The sequence below is a fragment of the Dendrobates tinctorius genome, unplaced genomic scaffold (genome assembly GCF_039654945.1).
Source record: "Dendrobates tinctorius isolate UK_male_01 unplaced genomic scaffold, ASM3965494v1 ptg000063l, whole genome shotgun sequence".
In the NCBI taxonomy this organism is placed as follows: domain Eukaryota; kingdom Metazoa; phylum Chordata; class Amphibia; order Anura; family Dendrobatidae; genus Dendrobates; species Dendrobates tinctorius.
Genome location: NW_027361731.1, coordinates 15,482,072 through 15,502,840, shown reverse-complemented (window position 1 = coordinate 15,502,840; position 20,769 = coordinate 15,482,072). Strand labels below are relative to the sequence as shown.

The window sequence follows — 20,769 nt, the reverse complement described above, 5'->3', positions numbered from 1 at the left end:
TCTGGTAGGCCCCACCTGTTTACCAGTATCTTGAAGCTTCGCCTGTTTAGGCTCCATTCCCCCGGCTGGATGTCCCACTCGTCAAGGTCTACATCAGTCTCCTGGGCAGAAAGAGCAGGTGCATCTGCCGAGCAGATCTGCAGGGCTGCGACATGGTCTTCGCTACATACTTTCCCCAAACACTAAAGATTGGACTTATTGTGCAATAGGGTTCTAGTCTTTGGCTGGAAAGCACTCCAGGCCGTTGTTCCACCGTAGCGCATGAGTTATTTACAAGTTTCTCTTTGTTTACAGCCATTGACACGTGAGGAGCGGATAGAAATTGTGTTGATGTCTGGTGAATGCAGTACCCTTGTCACTGCAGCAGATTTCAATGCAAGACACCCTACGCAAGAAAACTGGCACCATTCTCATTTTATTTAGGTGTCTCCATATAAATGGCCCACCCAAAAAAGTTTGCTTCATCACGGAATATAATGTTCTGTGTAAACTGAGGGTCCTGTTCCAATTTTTGTTTTGCCCATTCTGCAAATTCAGGGCACTGATCTGGGTCAACAACCATTCCCATTTTATTTAGGTGTATCCATAAAAATAGCCAACCCTGTAGTGTATGAATACTTCTGGTTTCAACTGTATAAATACATGTGTGGTCAGTACAAAACACTGGCACATGACTTATTCCTTCCAAAGACCATACTGAGGACTAGGGGGCACTCATTTCGGGTGGAAGAAAGGCGATTCAGGCAGTTAAACATTAAAGGGTTCTTTACAGTTAGAGCAGTCAGACTGTGCAATGCCGACCACAGGAGGTAGTAATGGCAGACACTATGACAACTTTAATACAAGTGCTAGATGATTTCCTCAGTACACATAACATTATGGGATCTAGATAATTTAGTGACCATTTACAATTGATGACCTAGGTCTTTTTTCAAACTATGTATTGATTAGCTGCTGTTTCTTGGCACAAGGTTAGAGGAGGCTGGGTTTTTATAAAGCTGGGAAATTTTGCATTTGTAATTTTTAAAATGTAAAAATTGACATTGATAGTACCCCCGCTTTGAGGGCTCCAGCGGTGAGCCTGCTTCAAAGCCGGGGACATGTCAGCTGTTTTGAATAGCTGAGATGTGTCTGCAATAGGCACAGGTGGAATCGGGATCTGCCTGTGCCTATTAACTAGTTAAATGCCGCTGTCAAACGCTGACAGCGGGCATTTAACCAGCGCCGCCGGGCCGGAAATACGCGACTCGCCGACCCCCCCCCGTCACGTGATCGGGGGTCAGCGATGCGTTGGCTTAACAGCCAGAGGTCTCAGAGACCTCTATGATTGTTGATGCCAGATTGCTATGAGCGCCACCTGGTGGTCGGCATTCATAGCGATGCTGCAATTCTGCTACATATAGGCGATCTGCTCATCGCCTATATGTAGCAGAGCCAATCAAGTTGTGGCAGCTAATTTTTTCCCATTGTCAGTGCACGACATGCTAAAACCAATGATGTCTTTCAAAAGTACAACTCATGCCGCAAAAAAATAAGCCCTCACATGGCCATATTAACGGAAAAATAAAAAAAGTTATGGCTCTGGGAAGAAGAGGAGCGAAAAACAAAAAAAGCTCTGGTCATTAAGGGGTTAAACTCATCTGTCAGAAAATTTTGCCCCTTACGATAGTTTAGATTGCTAAGAGCCACCGAGCACAATACTCTGATTCAGGGGTCCCCAACCTGTAGCTTGGCAGGCACATGCGGCTCGTCTGCCCGTAATGTGGGAATTGAAGCTGTCTGCCAGCTTGGTGTTTTAGTACCAGGTGGAGCAAACAGCTATTAAGAGTAGATCTCTAGATGATGACTGTTGTATGTAACCCTTCACACAAGAGCAGATCTGAATAGCGGTAAGATAGGAAACCTTGGCGCTTGGCATACTGCCTTGGTGTGATTTCAGTGAAAAAGCTTTGGCTGTAAATATACCAGTAGTAGGGGGCTCTGGGTGTCACTAGTGTGAGTTGGACCGGAGCTGAATGTGGCTTTAAAGGTCAGAAAGGTCTAACTACCCCACAGAGATTTCACCACTTGTTACTCATTCAATACTGATGAAGACTGATGAGTTTGCTCATTTCAGAAGATGTTCTTGTGCGTAGTCAGTTTTTTTTTTTTTTTTTACTACAGTATTTAGTGCCCAAAATACTCTGATTTAACCACTGCCCGCAGCCAGTTTTGTGTTCCTAACCAGGCCCCATTCTTCAAATTTGACTTGTGTGATAACTTTGAAATTCTTAACAAAGGAAACAAATGGACCTTAGAAATTATTTTCCAACTTCTCTTGTGTCTGACTATACCCTATATTTGGTTGTACACTACTGTCTGGGCACATGGCAGGGATAAGAAGGAAGGAGCGCCATTTGGCTATTTAAATACAGATCTTGCTGGAATGGCAGCTCAAAAGATGGCCACCACAAACAGTCTTGGCGCTATCCACTCTGTTTTCCAGATCCCAGGGGTTGTCTTGCTAATCACCCTTTAACCCCTCTATGTGAATCTGGACTTAAAAAGAGACCCCCCCCCCAGGCTTGAGCCACAGTGTTACCTGCTGTTCTGTGGAGTGATATGGCAAGAATAGTCAGGTAGCCAAGTCAGAACCAGGAGGGCCGAGAAAATAAAAAAATCACAAGACGCAAGGGTAGTCCGTAAACGGGTCGGGATCACAACAGGGAGCAAATACACTAGCCGGGAGCTAAGCATAGAGGACTGAACCACAAGAAATTAAGGCTGTATCTGGCAGCTTCCGGCAATATGCTTAAAGCTTTAGTAGGGTGTGGTGCTTTCTCATTGATTGAGGCAGGAAGCAGACTACTTCAGCTCTGCAGCACACACACTCCCATTCAGCCAGACTGGATGGTACTACTGGTCCCAGGCACCCTAATCTTAGTGGCTGGACAGAGCGTGCGCCACCCAGAGCTTCTGGTTTCAATGTCTCTTCCATCACCAGTGTCTCCTGCAGAATAAGGCCGTGCCTGGTGAAAGAAGCTGGCGTCGCAGGAGCAGATCCCAGAAGAGATGAGACAAAATGATAGAAAACTAAAGCAGTAGAAAACCTTATAAAATGACTCCATTTTGGAGATTATAACCCTCAATGAATTAAACTGTAGGAGTAGTGACTGTTTTGACTCCAAAGGTACTTTTCAGACATTTGTACGCAGTCAATGTTGGAGAGTTAAAACTGCAAATATTCCATTTACTTGCCCAACACATAGTGCCCAGATTGTGCTCCAGGAGACACACATGACATAAATTAAGTGGGTTCTTCTCATTATAGTAATGCCAAATACATGGATGCTAAATGTGGTTTGGGCACACTGCAAGACTCAGAAGCAAGGGGGAGATTTGACTTTGGAAGAGCAGATATTGCTGGACAGGTTTATGGAAGCCATGTTGCTCTTCAAGAACCTTTGAGCCACTAATAATGTGGAAACCTCTGTTCTTCCATTGACAGATGATGGACCTGAGTGGGTCACTTGGTTTTTGTGAGATGAGTAGAAGTTTTTATTGGTGGTATTTTCGCCTACATAACATTGTTTTGTGGCTTATAATTCCATATTTGGGAGGCAGAACGAAGAAATAGTTGAAAACCACGCTCTACTGGTTCATCCAATGAGGTTTTCTTTTCAAATAATATTTTATTAATTTTTAATTCATAAGGGAAAGAAGGGGTAACAAGGGGTAAGGGAAAGGAAATGAAATAAAAAAAATAGAGAACTCCACATTGATACAGAAATAGATACAATATACAGTCCAGACTTAATGCATAAAATAATACTGTTTCCAGAGTGAGAACAAGTTTACATAAAGATAGAATTCCAGACAGCCCATTTGAGATGGTATTTAGACAAGCCATTGTTATTGAGAGCAATTCTTTCCTCCATCTGGCTATGCAATCGTAAATTGTCAACAACGGTGGAAAAAGGTGGTGCATCAGGTTTCCTCCACCAAAGAGCTATTATGTTTTTAACCGTGATAAACAAGTGTAACAACACATACTTTATTGAAGCATCCACCTGTTCCATGTCCATTGATAACAGTACCATCTGGGGCGTAACAATAATGTTAACCGGTGATAGCTTTGCCACATGAGCTTTAACCTCTAACCATAACAATTTTAGCTTAGGACAAGTCCAAAAAATATGATAAAGGTTCCCTGGTAAATGGCAATCCCTCCAACATAAAGAAGAAGCATCCTGACGTATATGGGCTAATCTTGCTGGGGTATAGTACCATCTGACTAATAACTTGTAATAAGTTTCCATCAAGGCCATGGATGCAGTAGATCTATATGAGTGATCTATAGCATATTCCCATTGCTCTAGACTAAAAGTCATTCTTAAGTCCACCTCCCACCGTTCCATATAGGTATGTTTGGAGAAAGTAATGTCTCCATTGAGTCGAGAGTAAATGTTTCTAAGGGACCATTTAGTCCTAGAGTTAATGTTACCAAGCAAAGAGACTACGACATCTAGATTCAAAGACTTTTTGCGTAATAATTTATGGAGAATATCTTTTAAAATCTGATAAGACATAAACTCGTCAGAGGGTATATGAAACTTTACCTTTATCTCGGAAAATGAAATGACCTGAGAACCATCCCATATATCCCCTATTTTTGTTACTTTCCGATCAGACCAGACACTGGGCAGAGAGAATTGGCATATGTCAGCTAGCAATTTAAAAAGAAAATTTTTGAAGGAGGAAGTTCTATCTTTTTCTTTTTAATTTAGAGAATTTCATCCATATTCCTAAGATAGCATCCAGAATCGGGTGCGTATGATTTCTGTTCTTAGTCTCTAAAAGAAAACTAATGAAAGTATCCTGCAGAGGCTTATAATTATTACCTGCAAGCTCCAGATCTAACCACATAGGAGAAACCCCTTTTGTGAACCAATGCACACTATTTTTAACAAGAGTCGCCTGATAGTAAGCCTCAATGTTTGGCAACGCCAAACCTCCATGCTTCTTACCCCTATACAATATGTTATGAGAAACCCTAGGTTTCTTGTTTTTCCAAACAAACAATTTCACCAAAGTTTGTATTTTGTGCAAGAGCTTCGCATTAAATTTCAAAGGAATAGACCTGAATATATAGAGAATTTTGGGCAATATAATCGATTTTACAACTAGAACTCTGCCCATAAGTGTAAGATCTATGAGATCAAAGTGAAGAAAATCCCTAGATAAGGTATTTATAAGATTTTCAAAGTTAGCAGGGACAATGTGACTTAAAGTTTTGGTGATTTCAATACCAAGATATTTTAAACTTTTTGTTTCCAATTGGAACTTAGTCTGATCTAAAATCTGCTTGATATCACTTTTTGATAAATTGAAAGGGAAAACTTTAGATTTTTGCGTATTTATCTTGAAAAAGGAAATATTTGAGAAATGTCCCAAATCTTCCATTAAATTTACCACAGAATTGACAGGATTAGTTACTGAAACAAATAAATCATCAGCGAAAAGGCTCAATTTGTGTGAACGATTTTTAGTATGGAAACCTGAAATCGAAGGATTTGTTCTTATTTTTTCGGCTAATGGCTCTATAGCCAATGCAAAAAGAAGGGGAGACAGGGGACATCCCTGCCTAGTACCATTAGTAATGTTAAAGGATTTGGATAAATGATTGTTTATATAAATTTTGGGATTAGAATATAATGAAAGGGTGGAAGAGACAAATTTGTCGTCAAAGCCAAATTTAAACAGGACATTCTTGAGATACAACCAATTGATTCTATCGAATGCTTTCTCCGCATCTAATGTTGAAAAGAGAGAGGGAACATTAGTGGATTGGGCCAAATGAAATAGATTAAGAATGCGTCTGGTACCGTCAGACGCTTGCCTCCCAGTAATAAAACCCACCTGATCCTCTCTGATCAGGTGAGGCAAAATATGCTTAAGTCTTTCCGCTAAGATCTTTGAGTATATTTTTATGTCTCCATTGATCAGAGAAATAGGCCTATAATCCTTTACACACTCTGATTCTCCCTTCTCTTTAGGGATTAGTATTATAGTAGCCTCCAACATGTCTGCCGGAAATGAACCTAGATTCGCTACGTGATCGAATAAAATTTTTAACTGAGGAGAGAGAGTTTTAGAAAATATTTGATAGTATTCGTTAGCAAACCCGTCGGGACCAGGAGACTTCAACGATTTAAGTTTGTGAATGATATTATTGAGTTCTTCTATGGAAATGGGTTTATTTAATTGTTCCAAATCTAATTTATCTATTTGAGGAAGATTTAGGCCCGCTAAAAAGGAGTTGATTGCATTTTGATCTGAATCTGAATCCCCAAATTTTGCCCCCAACACCCCATCCCCACTACCCTAATCCACTCCCCTGCCACACTTCTTTTCTTGCTTTGGCAACACTAATTGTATTTTGGTCCTGCCAATAAAGCCAATTTGAATTTGAATCGTTGGATCTTTTTGTAAATTGTACAATATTTCAAAAAATGTAGCAAAGACATTCGCAATGTCCTGTGGATGCGAATGGAGACATCCTGTCGAACTTTTAATTCTATTTATTCTCCTGGTAAGTCTATCTCTTTTTAATTTTTTCATCATATAATGGGTAGGCTTATTTGCAGACGCATAATTAAATTTAGAAGCTCGTATGGCAGCATCATAGTCGGACATTAGTTGTGTTTTTAATTGTTGCCGTAATTCTAGAATTTCCATGTGAATATCATGCGATGGGATAGGTAACCTATTTTGCTGATCCTCCTTTGAGTTAATTAGGGATTTTAGATTCCTTATTTTGTCCCTTTTTTCTCGCTTAAACCGAGTGGACAACTGTATAATACAACCCCTACTGACCGCCTTGTGCGCTTTCCACAATATAAATGGGTCTGCATTTTCTGTAGCATTTTCTTTAAAATAATTATTCAATGACTCTTCTATGATGCCCCTATACTTTTGTGTTCTAAGAATCGTTAAATTGGTCTTCCATAAGAAAGTATTGTTGGACGGAGGGCCTAATGAAAACTTTGCCCTGATTGGCGAATGGTCTGAGAACGATTTATTCAAAATTTCAATGGATTTAAATTTAGATAATGAAAAAATATTAGCAAGAAATAGGTCTATTCTTGAAGAGGATTTGTGAACCGTAGAGTAATGAGAGTACTCTCTAGAAGAGGTATTGTGACACCGAAAAACATCATACAGTTCATTGGCAGAAATCCAGTTATCTAGGGATGGACATTTCAAACGAGCCTTGGATGATGAGTCCATACTAGTATTAGGCACTATATTAAAATCCCCCACCAGCAGCTACTCGCCCCGTTTAATCTTCTCAAGTTTTTTGATCAATTTATTGAAAAAGGGAAATTGTCGTGTATTTGGGGCATAAATATTAACAATCGTGAAAGGTTTGCCGTTAAGATTACAGATTAACCCCTTCCTGACATCAGACGTACTATCCCGTCCATGGGACCCGGGCCCCTATGCCCATGGACGGGATAGTACGTCTACCGCGATCAGCGGTGCCCACGTGGTGAGCGCCGCTGATCGCAGCCGGGTGTCAGCTGATTATCACAGCTGACACCCGGCACAATGTGTCAGGGGCGGTCACGGACCGCCCCCGACACGTTAACCCCTTGCACACCGCGATCAAACATGATCGCGGTGTACCGGGGGTTAAAGGGAAGCATCGGCAGGGAGGGGGCTCCCTCCGTGCTTCCCTGAGCCCCCCACGGCAACACAATGTGCAGCGCTGCTGCGGGGGACTCCTTTCCTGCAGGCCCCCGAATCCAAGATGGCGACGGGGGCCTGCAGGAAGCTGGCTTCCTCAGTACCTGCAAAGCACAGGCATGAGGAAGCCTTCTGCACTGCCTGTGACAGATCGCTGATCTGTCAGTGATCTGTGATGTGACAGATCAGCGATCTGTCACAGGACAGTGATGTCCCACCTGGGACTATTTAATAAAGTAAAAAAAAAAATAAAAAAGTGTTAAAATAAATTTTAAAAAATCGCCAAATAAATTAGAAAAAAAAAAAATATTCCCTCAAATAAATCCATTTTTTGGAAATAAAAAAAACAAAACAATAAAAGTACACATATTAGGTATCGCCGCGTCCGTAACGACCCGCCCTATAAAACTGTCCCATTAGTTAACCCCTTTAGCAAACCCCTTAAAAAATAAAAATAAAAAACAAAGCAAAAAATAATGATTTATTATCATACCGCCAAACAAAGAGTGTAATAACGCGCGATCAAAAAGACGCATATAAATATCCATGGTACCGCTGAAAACGTCATCTTGTCACCATACAGCATCATCAGCGAAAAAATAAAAAAGTTATAGCTCGCAGAATAAAGCGATGCAAAAATAATTTTTTATATAAAATAGTTTTCATTGCATAAAACCGACAAAACATAAAAAAAGACCTAAATGAGGTATCGCTGTAACCGTACTGACCCGAAGAATAAAACCGCTTTATCAATTTTATCGCACGCGGAGCGGTGTAAACGCACCCCCCAAAAGAAATTCATGAAACGCTGGTTTTTGTTCATTCTGCGTCCCAAAAATCGGAATAAAACGCGATAAAAAAAATGTCACGTGCCCGAAAATGATACCAATAAAAACGTCAACTTGTCCCGCAAAAAATAAGACCTCACATGACTCGGTGGGTCAAAATACGGAAAAATTATAGCTCTCAATATGTGGTGATGCAAAAACTATTTTTACAATAAAAAGCGTCTTTTAGCGTGCGACAGCTGCCAAACATAAAAACCGCCATAAATAGTAAATCAAACCCCCCGTTATCACCCCCTTAGTTAGGGAAAAATAATAAAATAAAAAAAATGTATTTATTTCCATTTTTCCGCTAGGGTTAGGGCTGAGATTAGGGTTAGGGGTGTGTTGGGGTTCGGGGTGGAGTTAGAATTGGGGGTTTCCACTGTTTGGGCACATCAGGGGCTCTCCAAATGCAACATGGCGTCTGATCTCAATTCCAGCCAATTCTGAGTTGAAAAAGTCAAATGGTGTTCCTTCCCTTCCAAGCTCTGCCATGCGCCCACATGTAGGGTATCAGCCTACTCAGGTCAAATTGCAAAACAATTTTTGGGGTCCAATTTCTCCTGTTACCCTTAGGAAAATAAAAAATTGGGGGGCAAAAATATCATTTTTGTGGAAAAAAAATGATTTTTTTATTTTCACGTCCGAGCGTTATAAACTTCTGTGAAGCACTTGGAGGTTCAAAGTGCTCACCACACATCTAGATAAGTTCCTTAGGGGGTCTAGTGTCCAAAATGGGGTCACTTGTGGGGAGTTTCAATAGTTTAGGTACATCAGGGGCTCTCCAAACGCACATGACACCCGCAGACCATTCCATCAGTCTGCATTCCAAAACGTCACTGCTTCCCTTCCGAGCCCCGACGTGTGTCCATACAGTAGTTTTCTCCCACATATGGGGTGTCAGCGTACTCATGACAAATTGGACAACAACTTTTGGGGTCCAATTTCTCCTGTTACCCTTGGGAAAATGAAAAAATTTTGGACTAATTGATCATGTTTGTGGAAAAAATACGATTTTTTTTATTTTCATGCCTGGGCATTATAAACTTCTGTGAAGCCTTTGGGGGTTGAAAGTGCTCACCTCACATCTAGATAAGTTCCTTAGGGGGTTTAGTTTTCAAAATGGGGTCATTTGTGGGGGGTTTCCACTGTTTAGGTACATTAGGGGCTCTCCAAACGCACATGACACCCGCAGACCATTCCATCAAAGTCTGCATTCCAAAACGTCACTTTTTCCCTTCCGAGCCCTGACGTGTGTCCATACAGTAGTTTTCTCCCACATATGGGGTGTCAGCGTACTCAGGACAAATTGGACAACAACTTTTGGGGTTCAATTTCTCCTGTTACCCTTGGGAAAATAAAAAAAATTGGGGACTAATTGATCATGTTTGTGGAAAAAATACGATTTTTTTATTTTCATGCCCTGGCATTATAAACTTCTGTGAAGCCTTTGGGGGTTCAAAGTTCTCACCACACATCTAGATAAGTTCCTTAGGGGGTCTAGTTTACAAAATGGTGTCATTTGTGGGGGGTTTCCACTGTTTAGGTACATCAGGGGTTTTCCAATCGCGACATGGTGTCCGATCTCAATTCCAGCCAAAAACGTCAAATGGCGCTGCTTCCCTTCCGAGCTCTGCCATGCGCCCAAATAGTGGTTTACCCCCACATGTGGGGTATCAGCGTACTCAGGACAAATTGCCCAATAACTTTTAGGGTCCTGTTACCATTGGAAAAATAAGAATTGAGGGTGAAAAGATCATTTTTGTGGAAAAAATGATTTTTTAATTGTACGTCTTTATGTTATAAACTTCTGTGAAGCCCTTGGAGGTTCAAAGTTCTCACCACACATCTAGATAAGTTCCTTGGGGGGTCTAGTTTCCAAAATGGGGTCACTTGTAGGGGGTTTCCACTGTTTAGGTACATCAGGGACTCTCCAAACGTGACATGGCGTCCGATCTGAATTCCAGCCAATTTTGCATTGAAAAAGTCAAACGGCGCTCCTTCCATTCTGAGCTCTGCCATGCGCAGAAACAGTCGTTCCCCCCCACATGTCAGGTATCAGCGTACTCAGGACAAATTGCACAATAACTTTTGCAGTCCAATTTCTCCTGTTACACTTGGTAAAATAAAAAAAATTGAACCTGAAGTATTTTTTTTGTGAAAAAAAGTTAGATGTTCATTTTTTTTTTTAAATATTCAAAAAAATTCCTGTGATGCACCTAAAGGGTTAATAAACTTCTTGAATGTGGTTTTGAGCACCTTAAGGGCTGCAGTTTTTAGAATGGTGTCACTTTGGGTATTTTCTATCATATAGACCTCTCAAAGTGGCTTCAAATGTGATGTGGTCCTAAAAATAAAATGGTGTTGTAAAAATGAGAAATCGCTGGTCAACTTTTAACCCTTATAACTTCCTAACAAAAAAAAATTTTGGTTCCAAAATTGTGCTGATGTAAAGTAAACATGTGGGAAATGTTAGCTATCAAGTTTTTTGTGTGCAGTATCTCTGAATTTTTATGCCCTGAAATCACAAAGTTGGAAAATTGCGAAATTTTCAAAATTTTCGCCAAATTTCCGTTTTTCTCACAAACGCAAGTTATTTGAATGAAATTTTACCACTAACATGAAGTACAATATGTCACGAGAAAACAATGTCAGAATCACCGGGATCCGTTGAAGCGTTCCAGAGTTATGACCTCATAAAGGGACAGTGGTCAGAATTGTAAAAATTGGCCCGGTCATGAATGTGCAAACCACCCTTGGGGGTGAAGGGGTTAATATATGGAATCTTCTTTCTGGGTCTATCTCTTCCTCAATCAATTGAAATGGGATTTTATTGCTAATAATAGTAATTACTCCCGCTTTCTTGTTCAATTTTAGTGACTTAAACATATTAATTTTTATGTTGAAAGGGAGGATGGTTATTTTTGGCCAGCTTCACTTCTTGCAAGCAAATTATGTCTGCCTGGTACATCCTGATGTCCTTCCATGTAATATACCTCTTATAGGGACTGTTAAGACCTCTAACGTTATATGAAAGGATGTTAATATCCATTAATACTCACTCCAGAAAGCAACTCTCTAAAAAGTCTGGAAATGTAAAGAAAGAACTAAACAGAAGAAACAAAAGAAAAAAGTAAATGCAACGAAACGGAGATCCCCTGGAGGAAACCACCTGTAGTGGCTATCTCCTGAAGTCGGGGGTAAAAAAAAAATGGCTAAGGTCCCACATGACCAACCACTGTTGAACCATGAAAATCAATAGCGCAGTAACAATAAGAGATAAAATGTCGAAAGAAGCCTCAATTGAACTGCAAAGAATCAGGTCAACCCTTTGTAGAAAGGCGAGAAATTCCCTCCCTTCCTCCACAGATAACAATGGAACATTCTTACCCTTGTGCCAGACTATGAGTTTGGTGGGAAACCCCCACCTGTAGACAATTTCCATGTCCCTCAACTTAGAGGTGATTTCCCTGAACGATTTTCTGGCATCTATTGTGTTTTTTGAAAAATCAGAATAGACTTTGATTCTGTCCAAAGGTGCCGGGAAAGTGTGCCTTTCTCTAGTATTTTAGAATTTTTTTCTTTTGTTTCAAAAAATAACAATCGTAAAATGGTGTCCCTAGGTTTGTCTGGTGAGATACCTTTCGGACGAGGAAGCCTGTGAATTCTATCTATTGTCAGTTGCTTGTCCGATAAAGAGGGGACAGCCTTTTTAAAGAGAGATTTAGCATAATCCGAAAGACCATCTTGTGAAACGTTCTCCAGGACCCCCTCTAAGTTTAAGAATGTTTCGACGGCTCCTATCTTCCAGGTCCGTCACTTTAGTTTTCAAATACTTAACTTCATCCCTCAAGTCTAAGTTCTGTTTAGTGAGAATTTCTGTCTTGTTTTCCAACTCTGAAATTTTACTTTCATTAACCTCGAACCTGTGAGTGAAATTGTCACTTATCTCCTGCAGAAGGGCTTTTTGCGATTCGAAACCCTGCACTATTGAGTCCTTTAATGCTTTACAAAAGTTAGCAAGAATCCCTTCAGATACCTGCTTATCTGATGTAAAAAAACCGCGATATCACAGAGCAACCTTTTTTTTTGGAGAGGCTTATTTGGACTGTCAGTAAAAGAGGAATCACCTGATGCACTATCTGAGTCTAAGGCAGAGGCATCTCTATTCTTGTCCCCCTCTCCTGATTTTTACGTTTGTTGCATAGAGACATATCCATTTTGTCTTCATGTATTTGATTTGCCGCCGCTTCAGCACCCCTATCCGTGGACCCATTAGATGTATGCGCAACATCATGAAACTCAGGAGACAAATCCCGCTGAGACACCTGTCCGCGTGACATTTTACCATGGCAGGCAGATGAGGATTTTACTGAAGATTTGTTTTTGTCATCTGTTTTATTCCTAATGGGAGATCTGGATTTAGTCGGACTACTTAAATTGGGTGAGTCATGAAACCGTCTGGATTTGGGAATATCCCAAGCGGTTTGATTTCTACGAGGTTGTCCCTTATATTTTATATTGCTTAACGCCATCTGAACAAAATATAATATGGAACAATCCCAACCCAGATCTCCGAAATCTATACAGAGAAAACCACAGTAGATTGATATCTCATAATCAGCAGCCGTCAGTTGGCTCTTTAGACACCCTGCAGATCACCTCACCCTTCGGCAATGTGATGACTTGAGATTTAAAACTAATGAATGTCCCTCAATCCAGCAGGACTATTATGTAAGAATGAGATAACCTCTCAAGCATTAAGCATTGAATGTTCACCCATGAATGAGTAAATTACAATATAAGTGTTAGTAGCAAACAGTATATCTTCAGTATTCTAAGGTAGCGTACTATACCCTATAGAATTAATAGTATATAAGACAGAAAATATGCTCCTCAAATATAAAAGTAAAACAGATAAATGAAAGTAATCCACTTTACCACGAAGGAACTATCTATAGTTCACTGGTATATCCTTTGATATAGTAAGGATTGTTAACCAAAACTTGAAACCAAGCTCCGTTGCTGTAGCTTGCAAGAGGCAGAGTTGTCCGCACCCCCGTCTGTAGAAGATTCTCTACCTTATAAAGTCAAAAGACAAGTAGGATCTTATGAAGCTTGAAAACAGTATCTGGTCCACTAATAAAAAAGAAGAAAAAAAAAAAATGTACACCTATAGTACTGCAGGAGCCAAAAAGAATGTGCAGTTATGTGCTGCCTGAAAAAGTAAGTACGTCTCAGAAAAAGAAATCCGCACACACAAATATTTCCTCTGCTAAGTTCCACACACTCGGCCCTGGAATAATGTATATAGCATAAATCAAGGCACCCTAGGATCCACCAAATGCACAGTCACCTTCTCCAAAATATAATAATTGGCAGCAGAACTGAACTATTATAGCAAAGAGATTAAAGCTGCTTTGCTGACCACAGCCCCAGCAGGGCTTTTATATTAGGTTAGAATAGCGTCTTTTGCTTCTCCCACTCACAGGAATGTCTTGTCACCTCTCCGCTGTAAGTCCTCGGTATCCTGTGGCATCGCCTGGTCCTCACCTCATCCAGCCGCTCTCTTCTCCGTCGGCTCTTCCTGCAGGATTAATGGACGCCCTGTAGTCTTCAGCAGCTTACCGATAACACCGCTCTGTTCTCCAGCCGCCTCTTATCTTTGTCTGTGCTCCAGCTATGATGTCGGCGCCTTCTTCCCGCCTTTTCTCCTCAGCCTGTCAGCCCTGCCTTCACCGCACAGCAATGGCGCCGCCTCACAGCTGTTTCCTGCGCTTGAATTACCTCAGCGCTGAGGCTCAGCTTCACTACAGTGACAGGCCTCACGGTCTTTACAGCTCCTCCAAGCGACGTTGTACAGTGATTCTTCCGTCCCTCCGACTTCAATAGAGAGCAGTCCCGGAGCAATATCGGCGGTGTAACAGTTAAGTGAAGGGACTCCTGGACTCTTTAGCAATTATGAATCAGCAGTTCCCGCCATTATGGCGGCCGCAGCCGTCGCTTGTCACAGACTAGTCGGACAGGGAAACTGAGGCACCAAATCTTGTGAAATGAGTAGAAATGAAGTCTTGGGAAGCCAATAATAGATTTTAGTAAGAAATATTAATAAAATAGCTGCTGTTAATTTGCGTTGTAGTCGCTTTTGTGGTTATTCATGCGGGAGCTCACAGCTCAGACTTCCATCATCGTCCTGAGCTCGGGCCACGCCCATCCTATGAGGTTTTCTATTTGTCTGTGAACTGTCATTTGTCTTGGTGAATAATTCATTATTTTAACATAACTTGCGATTTGTACTGACAGTTTGAGTAGAAATGTTCAAAAAAATTTTTTATTTTAGCAGGTGACTGTACCACGAGATCAGAGGGACAGCTGGCATCTTCAATTGTATCCTGTGGGATCTCAAGATCATCTGATTTAAAAATTGAAGTGAATGCCATTATACCAGACATACCATCATCCCTTCACAGCAAAGATCTGTCATCTGATCCTTTGAAACGGGTCCTGTCTTCTGATTCATTTTTGGCGACTAATCTTGTTAGTCACCAGAGAATTCATACAGGGGAGAAGCCATTTTCATGTTCAGAATGTGGGAAATGTTTTAATTGGAAAACAATGCTTGTTAGACACCAGAGCAGTCACAAAGGGAAAAAGCCTTTTTACTGTTCAGACTGTGGAAAATATTTTGCAAATCAATTATCTTTTGTTAACCACCAGAGAATCCACACAGGGGAGATGCCATTTTCCTGTTCAAAATGTGGGAAATGTTTTAACAGTAAATCGGCATGTGTTAGGCACCAGAGAATTCACACAGGGGAGAAGCCTTTTTACTGTTCAATATGTAGGACATATTTTAACCAGGAATGGAATCTTGTTCTGCATCAAAAAACTCACATAGGGGAGAAGTCTTTTTAATGTTTAGAATGTGGGAAATGTTTTAACCATAAAGCGCATTTTGATGTCCACCGGAGAACCCACACAGGGGAGAAGCCTTTTTCATGTTGGAAATCTGTTAACCAAAAATTGTGTCTTCTTAAAGCGAGCCTGTCATCAGGATTTTTCCAAGTTAGGTTTGTGCCGTTAAACTGATTAAAATGATACCTGGGTTGAAGAAAGCAGTCTTATGGTTGTTGTTTAATCTTTGTTTTCAGTTAATGAGATTCTTGTGCGTCGAGGCGGGACTGTGGACGGGTCTTTATTTGGTGCTCTCTGGCCTCATCTTCATTATTGTGGTTTAAATGACAGGTCACTGATCCATCAGTAAGTTATAATAAACTAGGCACTCAACTTAGAGATGAGTTTCAATGACTTTTTAATGCAGCCAAAATAAAATGTTTTGGCCACACACGGCCTTCATCAATTGCTACCAGGCTGAAAAGAAGGAAGTGGATTCATGCGAATCATTTGTGTGTTAATAGGACATGTATCCGCAATATGCAGACTGGAATCAAAAAGGTACTGACCGGTTAGAAGGGGACCCGGAGTTGAGGCTTATAGACGTGTCTGGCAGTGAAGCGGTATCCAACCGATTCCCACAAATCCACTTCATCAATTGCTACCAAGCTGACAAGAAGGAAGTGTATTTGTGGGAATCGTTTGTGCGTTAAGAAGGACACGTATCCTTGGAGTTGACAAGCGGTGGATACCGCTTCACTGCCAAACACGTCTAACTCTCATTAGTCCTGAAATATCTATATAGTGGCAGCAGGCAGGTCCCACCACCTGACAGAAACCTTGAGAGGCTGTGAAATAATTATATACTATGGAATGCTGATTAATTATAACTATAAGCTGTTTAATATAGACTGACTAAACATTTAGAGCTTCAAATAAATCAGTTATGCTGTCACCTAGTCAATGCATACCAACGCATTCATAGATCCTACCTTTGGAAGTTGTATTAAATCAAATTGAGGTAGCTGAAACAGGTACAATGGTCAGGCAGTACTTTTTTTTTTACACATTTTAGGCATACACAGATTATGCATCCCTGTATGAATTTAGCAGCAGCATAATGGAATTCCGGGGCTACCCAACTGGCTTTCACCTGACTTACCATTGAGTCCTTAGACTGATATGTCAGACCATGAGAAAGGGCACACAGAATGAAGAATGGTGCCTGTCAGGAGATAAGACATTCTTATTGTTCCAATTACACCTCCAGAACTTTCTGCATCTAATGGGACTGACATGCTGCCCTTCCACCATTAGCTTTGTACAGTATTCACACAAGCTGCAGCGTCCAACCCCCTCCCTCTTTTTCCCTGCTGGAATGAAACATAGCTGCAGTCTTCTCTGCCTGTGTGGGATTCCAGACCCCCCTCCCCTCTCTCTCCAGCTACACACGCTGGTGTAATGAGAGCTGCTGACCAGCTAAAACCTGCCATTGTTCAAAAGCACATGGTTCCTTTGTGTATCTCAGATCAAATATAATGGTGCAGGTTATTCCTAGAAGCAGGAAACTTATATTTCTGGAAACTGCAGGGTTAGAGCTATCCACAGGTGGGTTTTGAAGCTTTGGCGCCTATCCGGAGTCAAGAAAAATGTTCCCGCCATCCACTAGCCCTCAGGAAAGTTCATGTTTGGTATCGAAAGAACGTAATAAGAAAAATGATAGTCCTGCCATCACTCTGCGTGCCTCGCGGCCAGAGTTATGACACGGAGTTCTTAGTAACTTTTGAAAGGGGAGTACATTTCATAGCTTCACCCACCGGTAAGGTCACCCAGGGAAAAGGTATAAGGCTAGGAGGCTCATTCAGGCTATGGTTCAGACCTGGGGAGACAGCATATACCATCCCTGCTGTGGACTGAATCCTGGTCCTTGGGAGCTCCCCTTCCCCTCCTGGTGTGCCATTGACTAAGAACTGTAAGTTCATCTTTTAATCGCTTTTATTTTGTAATTGCCTGTATATATTGTAATTGTCTCATTTGTAGCATCTTTTTATATTTTGTAAACACTCCCCATCTTTTCTGGAGTAAAACTATAAAAATGTACTAGCTTTGTCTTCCTTGCTCTATAAAGTATTGCCATGTCCTCTGGACTAAATTTACACTACTGTTGAGTTGGCTCCTAACCCGATATTGATTATGTAGAACCAGGAGCTGGTGGCAGAAAAGTGTGTTCTGGGGTATTTGGGAGATTCTGGCAGGGACAGAACGGAGGTTTTACATGTGTATTTCCTGCCTGGAACTGGGGATATACATACCGCCCTCACTGCAGAGTGCCGAATAGCCAGTACACAGCAAGACAGCCTTTCTGGTGACTACTTATCCTAGTTGTTGTTCCCTGACAAACCTGAGGGTAAGGGGGCCACCAGAGAGCTGCAAGTTCCAAAACAGGAACTGAAGGTGGAAACATAAGTTGTGGTTGGTTATATGACCCACGACCACTAGTAAATAGTAATTTTGTGATGAACTGTGGGTAACTTCACACCCCCGGTTCATGACATATTGGTGGCAGCGGGGGTATCGTCAAATAGGATCTCTGATGTATTGGTGGCAGAACGGTGGAATAATAGAGCTTTAGTGATCTGGTTTGAGCAATCATTCCTCTCACTAAAGACTTGCACAGCCTTGCGAGGACCCTGCGCAAGAAGTTTTGGAGAATGAACTCTGTTTATTAGTGCTGAGACAATACTGTGTATAAAGCAGTTACCCCCTCCCTTTCTCTTGTTTTTTTCTGTCCTATCTTTTATTTGGCAACCATGGTTACGCTAGGAGAGGCCTGGTATAGGCAGCAGTCCAAGCACACTCTTAGTGCCCTTTTCACATTGAAGCAGATTAACCCCACGGGCAAAACCAAAGACCAAATGGTCACAGAACAGCAGCAGTTCTTTTTGTGGGTGGGGCGGTTGGGTGGGCCTGTGAAAATTTGCAGCACGTCACCATGGGGAGCTGTGTCGCTACAGGTCTCAAGGACACCGGGGCTGAACAAACACCCAACCTGATCTGGCAGCCCCTGAAGAGATTGTTCTGGGAAGAACCCTGACTGTCAGCGGGATTGGAGGCATCCGCTATCCCTTGCCGATGGCCCGGGTGTTTATAGGTTGGGGTGCTGGGAGCGGGGTGAAGAAAGTGGGGTTGTCTGAAAACGTGCCCACCGACGTTTTGTTGGGGACTGATTTGGGGAGGATGTTTGCGTATTATGTCCCTGACACACCTCCCCGATCTGACATTAAGGGTAATGCTAATGATGTGAATACGCATGCTTTACCTGACAGCGATTTACCTGATAATGCTTTATTTCGTAATGCTTATGTTTCTGAAGGCGCAGGAGTACTCAGCCACATCACGCTGCAGGGCAAGATGGCTGAGGAACCCCTAACAGGAGCAAGCGACAGTGTTAAGGGAAATGGGGAGAGGCGCGGGAACCATGAGGAAGGTGATGCTGTGTAACTGACCAGTGCCACAGATGAAGGTAACTGCCCCATATATAGCACTGCTCCTGAGGTAATGGGGTGGATGAGGAGGTAGTACCCATAGCAGCACCGGCTGATGGGTCTGTGGAAATCCCCGGGGAGACAGCCTACGTAGCTGCTGTCAACCGCAGTCAGAGAGCCCAGAATGTAGGTAACACCATGCCGCCTTGACCCAGTCAGAGGGATGCCTGAACCAGAGATGGACCCGAAGCAGGTCCCAGAGGGTTACCGTGAGGAAGGGACCCTGATGTCACTTCTGGCTGCCTCCAGCCAGGAGTTCCAGGCTGCTCTGCACTCAGATGCGGGCCTGGAGACCTTGACACCTCGCCGAGAAGCCCACATCTGTGACTTATAAGGAAAGGGTGTTCTGGGAACGAGGAGGTTGTACCTGGAGACAGTTCCAGGTAAATTCCAAAAGGAGTGAGGGAAAGTCAGCTGGTCTTCCCGTACCAATTTAGGGGTGAGTTGTTGCGGATTGCCCATGAGATTCCACTCGCTGGACGTGTCATGATCCAGGCTGGATCTGACAAGTTAAATGGACAAAGTGAACTTTTTTTCCTTTGGCTTGGTGCCAAAGTGGGTTGATTGCCCCCGGTGGCCATTAGAATTATTACACGTGGTGTCGTTCATTCTAAGTTGCCCCGGTGGTGGTGAGTGGTATCGCACCTTAGTTTTAGGGATAATGTGCATGCAATTACAAATCAGGTGTTAGGCTCTATAAAAGGGAGCCAGGTGGGTTCAATCACTGTTGGTGATATTGATTGTGTGTTAGTCATTCACAAGGAAGCCTGGGTGAATGAAGGAGCTGAACATGAGTCCTGCGCAGCCCAGCCAGAGGGGACGAGTGGCAGCTAGGTGGTCTGCAAGAAGGGCTGGCATGGCGTGGTGGAGTCACAGTTTATGGTATTGGCAGGAAGTGCTTGCATGGCTTGGTGGAGTGACTACTATGGAGAGAGTTGCACTCAGCATGCGGGACTTGGTTGCTGAGAGCTGGACTCAAGCATGCTTGACTTTTTGGGCAGGAACTGAACTCCTCTTTGGGACTCTGTTACTGGACAGCTGCAACTGGTGGTGGACTCTTCTCCAAGACTGCACTATGGTGAAGGATCCAGTTATGGTCATGGATCCGGGTGGAGAAGATGCACACAGGTGGTGGGCTCTGTTGCTAGGAGGGTACGCAACAGAGCAAAGCTAAGTGGTGTTTCCCCTGTTTTGTCATCTTTCCTCATTTGTGTTTTAGTGCAGTGGTGGGATTAGTTTCCGCATCGACCAATTCCCTAGTGAGGGTTTAGGTCAGGGCGAGCTAGGGTTTTTAGGTTCCTGTTGAGCGCCTGGTGCGGAACTGGCATTGCGAACGTTAGGAGTGCAAGGACACTGGCTCAGGGGAGCTAAGGAGGTCTCCACTTCCCTATTCCCTATTGCAGGACCCACCATTGTTAATGTTTCCCAGGTTCCCCCTTTATTTAAATTCACCTTACTGGAGGCGGGGTTTCCAGATTTACGTGTAATACCTAAATTCGCCTGTTGGAGGCGGCATATCCAGCTGCACGTCTTATTATTTAAATTCGCCCCACTGGAGACGGTGTATCCAGGGTCACGTGTGTCATATGGGTTCGCCCTGCGGTACTCGCTGCGTCCAGACACACGTGACCGTGACAGGATGCTTGCGGATCAGCAAAACTAAGGCCCAGCTGTCTCAACACCTCTGTTGGCCCAACTTGGGGACAGATGTAACAAACTACTTCAGTTCCTGTATCACCTGTCAAAGAATGGGGAAGTCAGGGCCTGTTCTCACG

At 42.5% G+C, this 20,769-nt stretch overlaps 1 protein-coding gene across 5 annotated transcripts in view; it reads left to right on the top strand.

Moving 5' to 3' along the window:
- LOC141094313 (gastrula zinc finger protein XlCGF66.1-like) overlaps positions 1 to 15,670 on the top strand; it is a 62,420-nt gene extending 46,750 nt beyond the window's left edge. For 4 of the 5 annotated variants that reach the window (XM_073580153.1, XM_073580149.1, XM_073580150.1 and 1 more), the window contains one exon: positions 14,896 to 15,670. In XM_073580153.1, the coding sequence (XP_073436254.1) occupies positions 14,896 to 15,470 (575 nt within the window). In that variant the 3' untranslated portion in view covers positions 15,471 to 15,670. The remainder of the gene's footprint in view (positions 1 to 14,895) is intronic. The other variant, XM_073580152.1, reaches the window with a different exon arrangement.
- The last annotated feature ends 5,099 nt before the right edge of the window (positions 15,671 to 20,769 follow it).